General features: G+C 49.8%; 1 protein-coding gene across 1 annotated transcript; it reads right to left on the bottom strand.

Annotated features, from left to right (window-relative positions):
• Positions 1–221: 221 nt before the first annotated feature.
• On the bottom strand, positions 222–8352 carry TBR1 (T-box brain transcription factor 1). The gene is made up of 6 exons (XM_035006644.1): positions 7514–8352; positions 6761–6915; positions 6273–6394; positions 5539–5697; positions 4307–4368; positions 222–1080 (listed from the first exon to the last, which is right to left on the bottom strand). Exons 1-6 carry the CDS (start codon positions 8203–8205, stop codon positions 222–224), a joined length of 2049 nt encoding a protein of 682 aa, XP_034862535.1. The 5' UTR covers positions 8206–8352.
• Positions 8353–8998: the final 646 nt, after the last annotated feature.

Below are 8998 nucleotides of genomic sequence, written 5' to 3' on the forward strand. Positions count from 1 at the left end.
AGTTGAAGGTCGGTGTGCTAACTGCAGAAACTGCTGTGCAAAAAAAGGTTAAAATCGCACTCGGAGACCTGCGCTTATTCGTTGCAGACGGTATTCGAGGGCCAAATAACAGGAGGGGGTGCGCGAGGTGGGCCGTGGGGAGGAAGAGCTGGGGCGAGCTGCGAGGGGCTGGCTGGGGGGCCGGGCGGCGGCGGGGCGCGGGCCGCGCGGGCAGGGCCGGCCTAGCTGTGCGAGTAGAAGCCGTAGTAGCCGCCTATGTCCTTGGCGCAGTTCTTCTCGCAGTCCCGCTGGGCCAGCACCTCGCTCTTGAGCGGCGACGAGCTCTCGGACACCGGCGTGTCGGCGGGCGAGATCCGCCTCCGCTTGGCCTGCTCGTAAATCCCCGAGTCGCTCGAGTCGATGGACTTGATGGAGGAGGGTGTCTCGATCCAGCTGGAGTCGGACAGGTCCTTGGGCTTGGCGTCCTCGGCGGCGCCGGGCGGCAGCGGCGAGCGCTCGGCGGCCAGGCCCTCGGCCTCCTCGCCCAAATAGGGGTTGGCGCCCGCCATGCGCGCGGCGGCCGCGGCGCTGTTGGGCCAGCAGGGCAGCACCGAGCCCGACTTGGCGCCGCAGTACTGCGGGGGGCTGCGCGCGCCCCAGCCCGACGGGTCGGCGTAGTAGCCGAGCGGGCGGCCGGTGCAGCCCGCCGCCTGCAGCGGCAGCGCCTTCACGCCCGCCGCCGCGTAGGAGAGCAGCGTGGCCGCGTTGCCCGCGAAGTCCGTGGCTGTGTCGTAGGCCGAGGCGGCGAAGTCCAGCCGGTTGTTGGCCGGTGTCACGAACCAGCGCTGCGGCGACGGCGCGCCCGGGTCCTCGGCCTGCTGCGGCGACAGCAGCCCGTTGGTGTGGGGCACGCTGCGGTCCGTGCCCGGCCCGGGGCCCGCGCCCGCACCCGGGTGGAAGCGGGCCTTGGCGTAGTTGCTCACGAACTGGTCCTGCAGGAAAGAGCCGGCCATAGCGTAACGGGCCCCGGGCACGATCTGCGAGCGCGGGGAATCGTTGGGCGAGGGGGTCAGGCGGTCCATGTCGCAGCCAGTGTAGATCCTGCGAGGGAAGGAGAGAGAGAGAGAACCGAGGGGTGGCAGAGAGGTCCCCTCGGGAGGCAAAGGGAAGGCCACCTCCACTTTTCGCCCACCCCCACACTCTCCGTCTGTAACTTGCGGTCCAGGGCGGAGACGGACAAAAGGTCACGGACTTGCGTCCTCCCAAGATAAAATAAATCGTGAAATTGTAAAGAGGTCGGTTTGTCGTTCAGGGACCTAGGCAAAACACAGATCAAGAGGAAGGCTTCCCTGTCCCCTCGCTCTCTCTCGCCAGCTGTACAGGGGATCAGAGAGCGGAGCGCAGCAGGGATTCTCATCCCACTTCTCCAAGGTCTGCAGAAACATCAGGGCAGATTTGCCCAGGGACTAAGGTGTTACTTGCCCAGTGGGCCTTTTCTGTGCAGTGAGAGTTTCTGAGCAAAATTTCTAAACAAGATACCCATTTCTTCACTCTTTGAAGAACACTTTCTTCCATCTGATACACACGCAGGCTATCCAGGTAGTAATCAAAAAAGACTGGCCTTCCCCAGGCTTCTAAGACTTGAGCACTGCTGCTGGAAGCCTCCACAGTACTTACTGTCCATTGTTTCCCCCGTGTGATCCTTTAACCCCCACCTCTACCAATAATAAGAATTACTACTTGGAAACAAAGTCATCAATCAATAAAATTCTTTTACAAAGAAGAGGGGTTTTTGTTTTGTTTTGTTTTGTTTTTGTAAAGTAAGCTCCATGCCCAACGCGGGGCTTGAACTGACCACCGGAGATCGAGTGGACCCCAAGATCAAGAGTCGCATGCTCTGACTGAGCCAGCCAGATGCTCCAAGAAAAAGGGTTCTCTACTCTTTTTCCAAGCTTTTGAACCGTTACTGGTAAATAATAATAATAATAAAATAAAAATTTAAAAAATTTAAAAAAAAAAAAAAAAGCAAAACAAAAAAAACACCAGAAACTACCTTTGGGGCAAACTCTTATAGTGATTATCAACCTCCTCCAAGCTGACCCTTATACAACTTGACTATGTGCCAGGCACTGTTGTCTAGGACTGTACAGATAGTAATTCAGTTAACCATCACAACAATCCTCCCAGTTATGTAGCATTATTATCCCACCTTACAGATGAGAAAACTGAGGCAAGGGGAAGTTAAATAACTTGCCCACAGACGGCAATTGTGTTACTGGGAATCACCTTAGGTGAAATAATGATTAACTCGAGGCCCTGGGCCTAGAAAATCCCATTAGAATTGAGAGAGAACCAGAGATTGGATCAAGATTGGTAGAAGTGTTTTCTTCTACACATAGACACATGCCTCCCTTTTTATTTAGCTCACACATGAATGTTTTAATCTTTAATCAACACAGTGTTTTGAGAGAGAGCCTCAGTCTTGTCAGACCTTAATCCTTTGGGGAGGAGATTCCCTGGGGAATGGCCAAGCAACCTTCTAGTCCCCCTGAACTCTTATTGCTCACCCTGTTTCTCCAAAAGTGAGCCATGCCCAAAATATCAACATAAAAGGGGATAGGGTGGGTGGCATAAGCCATTTTGCTCTCCCCTGTCCCCTAATAACTAAGGTCTCCATTTGTATAGATAAAGAAGCTTTTATGGAAAATATACAGTTTAAGAATCAAAAAGAAGTGGCTTTTCCTACAGGAGTCAGCCAGAGGAGGTCGGGTGAGGGTGATGCTGCTGCCCAGGTCCATTCTGCTTACCACACAAAATCTCCCTCCTGAAATTTAATTCCAGTTTCAAATAAGTAGAGGGAGGCAGGAAGGGAACATAACCAGCAAGGTGCAAATATCTTCTCTGTTTGCCACCACAATAGTTTAAAAAGAAAAAAGCAGCCTGCAAAAGATACAGTTTAGATGCCCATCCAGGTCCCAACCCACTTGGGATTACCGAATTGATTTGTGCAAAATAAAATGCTTTGGAACAGATGTTCGCAACAGAATTAAAAGCTCAAAACCTACAAGACCCCCTAGTACAGAGACCAGTCTCTCTGGTCTCCTGGGCCACACACTTTCCACAGTGCCGGGTCCACATTTTTAGATTGTGAGGACTAGAAAAGCTGAGTTTTTATTCTGGGGTATCATCTTGATGAGCCTTGCTTCCTCAAAACTACTTTTAAGGGAGGCACATGACAGTTATGGGCAGAAATATCAATGACTCTCTTTTCAATTTGTTATAAAAAATATCAGGAGGAAACTTTGTTATCTACCTGGAGATGGAATAGAAGAAGCAGCCACTTGTCTACTTCTCCATAAAATTAATCTATTTCTGGTCAAAGACAACTTCAACTTTGTAGCTCTATCCCAGGCACTTAATGCAAGCCATAAAATTAAAATTTATGTAGTCTTCCTTTTTATGGTCAGAATAAAAGGGGGGGGGAATCCCGACAATCCAGATTTAGATTTTGCTATATAACACTATCTGAACTCTTGGGCACTATATCTGAACTCTGAGCAAGAATGCTAGAACAAGCCCAGAAAGCACTAAGTTTATATCTCTTGTTGCCCCCAGAGAACATCATTTTGATAGAAAAGACACGGAGGTAAGTAAGGGAGGCCCGGAGAAAAGGGTACCAACACATTTAATTAAAACACGCCTAGATGCAAAAGATAAAAGGAAATATTTTTCTTTTGAAGCTTATAAATAATACACAGCAACAACACCTGGGTCCTTCCCAAAGCCCGAAATAACTGTAACAGTGGCTCTGCTCATGACCTTGCCTACGGTGGGTGCACATTTTTTTTCAGTCCATAGTAAACTTGCACAGGAAAAGCTATTACACAAAACTTGGAAATGGGTAAATAAAAGTCACATATGCCAAGGAGAATGTAACAACTGCCAGAGCCACATGCACTTTCCGGCAGAATCGGGCGGTTTCAGACACAGACAATCTGAGCTGAGCATCTGCAGCACCACATACAGCTCCCACACCCAGGAGCCAGGGCAGCTTCCCCAGCCAGCCCGCCCCAGAGGCCCGCCAACAACTTTGTAATTCATAAGAAAGATAAAAATAAGTGAAGGAAATCTTTGACCAAAACCACAAAAGCACCAAGCCAGAAAGTCACCAGAAAGAAGGGGAGCCCATAAAAGGGCAAGGGAAAACCTTGGAAACAGCCTTGTCTTCACACACTCGAGCTTCCAAAAGCCTTGTACACAACAATCCACCTTTGACCTAAAGCCCAGTTCCACAACTATTTGAGAAGGAAGGTGCAAAATTACTTACGTGTCATAATTATCCCGAAATCCTTTTGCAAAGGGGTTGTGATCTATTTTCAATTGTGTAATCTAGAAAAGACAAAAAAAAAAAAAAAAGATTAATACGGTCTCACCTTCTTTGTAGGTGGATTAGGTGTTTACGAATATGACACCACTTTTTACAGGGGCCTATGGCCCACAATTTCATTAAGTAGCAAGGTTTCCCTACCTGAAAAATTTGAGGGAATGAATAGAAAGGGAAAAAAAGAGTATCATGAAAGTTATGAGAAACATGTTTAAATTAATGATGCCTAACCCTAAAGGATTGCTTTCAATTAGCTCTCCCACGTGTTCTAAGTCAGTTAAAATGCACATTTTAAAAATGCTTGTTACAAAAAGGCAGAAATCTTTAAGGGGCACTTGAATTCATCACCAAATGTTGCCTATTTTAAGTGTTTCACCAAATTTTTAAAAGTTGGTCACTTCTGATTCACAGCCTCAAGAACCCATAACTGCATCTTAAAATCAGCTTTAATTTAAAATAAATGCATATTTTCATTTCCGATTCTTTCATTTAAGTTTTTTTAAAAAAAATCCACCGTCACTCCTAGTAGTCAAATCAACAGAAGTAAAATAAGTTTTGGCGAACTTGCAAATGCTGAAGAGGTTCAAGTGCTAAAAAAAACTCGCTCCACAGCTTCCGGTAATTTGATTTATTGTACTTTTTAGATATGTGAATGTGTCTGTTCTTTTGATCACCCAAAAAGTGATGTTTGTTTATTTCAGCCATCAGTTCTGAGACTTTAATTAATTAATTAATTAATTAATTTTTAGATAATGCCAAAGCTTGCCAATAATAAAATGCAGGGGGAAATCTGCTTGTTTTCTAAATGGAAGAAGGACTCAAAAAAAAAAAAAAAAGAGAGAGAGAGAGCGAAAGAGAGGAGAGGGAGAAAGCAGATTTAAATCTGTTCTAGTTTGAGAACTAAATTAAAATTCCCAAAAGAAAAGGCCCTACAAATCCTGGGCCCCTCAACGGTGGCCCGTGTGACCCGCGATGGAGACGAATAGGAAGCCTTTCCCCACCGGCAAGGTGTTCAGGCAAGGTGCCCAGCAGGCCCCTAGCCCTCCGCCCTTTGGGCGCAGCAGAGCCAGCTGTTGCTGATGTTAGTGCCCGAGCCGGGGATGGCGGGGACTGCGGGCAGGTGCCGGGAGAAGCCGGAGCCGCCCGCCGCGCGCCCAGCCCCCAGGCCTCCTTACATCGGTGTTCTGGTAGGCGGTGACGGCGATGAACTGTGTCTCGGGGAAAGTGAATGTCTGCACGCGGCCAGGCTGGCTGGTGTCCTCCGTGCCGTCCTCGTTCACTTCCACCACATGCAGGCGGGGCTGGTACTTGTGCAAGGATTGTAAAACCACCATCTGTCCGGCGGAGAGAAAGGGGAGCGCGGGGCGGCGCGTTAGCGCGGTCGATGCGCGCTGGGCTGGGGCCGCGGGCCGTGCAGGGGCTGGCTGGAGCCCGCCGCCCCGGCTAACTGACCGTGGGACTCGCCGGGCAGGTGACTGGCTAGCGGGGGCAAGACCAGCCCTGGTTCCTCCGGGAGCAAGGATCACCGGAGCACCGGAGGAAAACCGAACCCGACTGCCTGGTCGTCAGGGCCTCCCGATCCGCCTAGCCCTCCTTTTAGGAGGAACAAAGATTTTTACAACCCCAGATCCTGTGGGTTTCCTTTTCGAAATCAATCAATCAAGTATTTGTACAGTACTTGGGAAGGTCGGGCACTCGGGAATTGGGCGGGGGGCAAGAACAACTTTATAGGAGGGTGGAAATAGAATTTTTAAAAAGTCTTTTTAATGTAGCAAAGAAACATATGTCCAGTTTCTCATGCTGATTTAAACTAACGGACTGGATGTTAGCGAGGGACGTACGTGTGTGTGTGAGAGAGAGAGAGAAGGGAGAGGGTGGGGTGGGGGGAAGGAGCGCTTGAGCCACTGACCTGCCCATTGTTGTTTGAAGCTCCTTTGTTGTTTGTAAGTTTTAATTTTCCAAAAGAGATTTCTTGGCGCATCCAGTGAGCCCCCGTGTTGGGGGAATCCGGATGCATATAGACCCGATTTCCTAGAGAAAGAAATACGTTGTTTACATATGCCCCGGGCACTGCCCAGTCCCAACTCCTCACCGCGTAGGACACACACACACACACACACACACACACACACACACACACCTTACTCCACAGTGAGGCCCATTAGCTGGGGGTTTTTTAGGCCTCGCTTTCTTCCTATTAACTGGAGATGATTAAAATAGCTTTTGCATAATCCTCCCCCTTCTCGCTGCTCAGTCTGTCCCCCTATCCCCCTCGTTTCCTTTTAGAAGTCATTGGCCGATCGTTTTAAAAGTCTCTCGAGCCAGTCCACAAAGGCTTTAATTAATCATTCTCACCTAAATAAGTGTCAGGAAAATGTGTTAATTGGAAGGACTTGCCTTGCACATTGGTGTCCGCTTTGCCGCAAGGAACCCATTTGCCTCCTTGAAACCTCCAGTGATTGGGATCCGCCAAAATCACATCCACAAAAATATTGTAATGAGCCGTGGGATCGAGACCAGAAATGTTAAAACTTAAAAAAGGAAACATGCGCCTATTTAAATTAAAGGGGGGGGGGGGAGAGAGAAAACAAGAGAAAAAAAAAAACACATAAATGTTAAAGATTAAATGCAAGAAGCGCGGCGCCAGATAGCAAAGCAAAACTTGTTCTTCCAGCGTCGATGAGCGAATGTTTGCTGGGTTAGAGAAGGGGTGGTGGGGGAGGAAAAGAAGTGAAGCTGAAGTCGGGGAGACCGGCGGGTGAGCTGTGGAGTGGGGAGTCGGCAGGTGTCACTGCCCAGGTGGAGAGTGAGGTTGGCGACCCGCACCTCCACCTGCCCTTGGTTCCGGGCTTTGATGCGTCCCTACAATTTCCCAGCCGCAGGCGGGGACTCTCCCTCTCTTTCGCCTTTCTCCGGCCCCTGACTGGTTCTCTGACCACCTTTCTAGAGCGGGAACACCCTTACCAACATCACCGCGGCGGTTATACCTTCCACTTTCCCCTTTTTCCAAAACCAGCCAACTCCAGGGCGCACCAGAGCGCCTTCCACTCCGCTCCCGACCCCAAACATCGCTACCGGGGTTAGTCACAACCCAGCGCTCTTGCCCCCGGGCCGTGCCTGGAGCAGCGACTGCCAAGAATGTAGCATTACCTTCCCTGTTTGGTGATGATCATCTCCGTTTGGTGGCGGTGAAATTTCAGCCAGAGGGGCCTGTTGCACAGGTACACCTGCGCTTTGCCGGGTACCAGTCCGGGCTGCGTGGAAGAGAACTGGTAGAACGGGGCTCCTTGGTAGGAGTGGCTGTACTGCTGTGGGTAGGGGTAGCCGGCCGCGGGGTAGCCCTGCGGTGAGGAGTTGGACAGGAGGCTGTTGTAGGCTCCGTTGGTGATGACCGGGTGGTGGGCCATGTAGCGGCTGGGACTGCCGATGGAGAAGGCGGGGTGCGCCGGTCCGTGCTGGCCGGGGTACGGGAACATGGCACTGGGAGCAGTGGCCGCAGACTGTGGCTGGCTGGACTGAGAGAGGAGGTAGCGATCTGCAGCAGAGCCATCGAAACTGTGACGAAGCTCAGAGACCCCGTCCAAGACAGGAGAGAGTTTACTTCTCTGGACGTCCCCTGGTGAGTCCTTGGAGTCAGGAAAATTGTCTGTATCTGACTGATTCGTCATCCCCCTGGTAATTTTTTTCAAAGGTGAACTTCTCTCCAGGTTGTCAGTGGTCGAGATAATGGGATGATCGTGCAAGACAAGCTCAGATCCGCCTGAATGTGGGTAGCTGCTGCTCACATTGAGAAATTTCTTGGAGAGCATGATAGAAGGAGAAAGGCAGTGCTCCAGCTGCATAGCTCTAGAACCTGAACACTCGCCCTCCTGTCCCTGGTTTTTAAAGTCCTATTTATCATAAACTAGAAATCCACAGACCCCCTCACTAGACAGAAAGCACTTCAACCAGCAAATGCTTCTCAAAGGTTTGATTTACTTTTTTTTTTTCCCTGGGAGAAGAGATTGGCCAATTGACACTATGCAGCAATCAGAAAAGGCTCACTTTTGATCTTGCTGCTTGTGCAGCCGATGAAACGGCTCCTGCCATTGGTTAACTGCTGACAGTAATTTAATTAGATAGACATTAATTAGGATAATCACCTGGCTCCTGGTCGCGACGATCATGGCAAATTGAAGGGGATGATTTTATTGTTGGCTTGGGGGGTGGGGAATGTGTGTTGGCTTTACGTGAGCACTGTTGTGTCACCTTTAAGCTTTGTGACCACTGCTTTAGGAAGATTCAAAGATGTGCAATTTACTAAACATTTCCCTACCTTCCCCCCACCTCCCTCCTCTCCAGCCGAGGGGCGGAGGAGGGAATTCGATGATGCTAGGAGACTTTTCGGATCTGAATGAGCCAAATATTCAGTTGAATGTAACGATTTCAAGTGCAAAGTATACAAAGCGCGAGCCGGTGGCCTCTTCTCGCCCTGTAAAAGTTCCAGAGTCTGTCTTTTCCAGTTAATACAGAAGCACATAACACCTGAGCCAGTCCTTTGTGAGCAGGTCCTGCGTGTCCTCGGCGAACCGCCTCCCCCCCCCCCCACCACGCACACCTTTTTAACTACATACATAAATAAATAAATCACTGCTG

The sequence above is a fragment of the Mirounga leonina genome, unplaced genomic scaffold, assembly GCF_011800145.1.
Source record: "Mirounga leonina isolate KUSES-001 unplaced genomic scaffold, KU_Mleo_1.0 Mir_151, whole genome shotgun sequence".
Classification (NCBI taxonomy): domain Eukaryota; kingdom Metazoa; phylum Chordata; class Mammalia; order Carnivora; family Phocidae; genus Mirounga; species Mirounga leonina.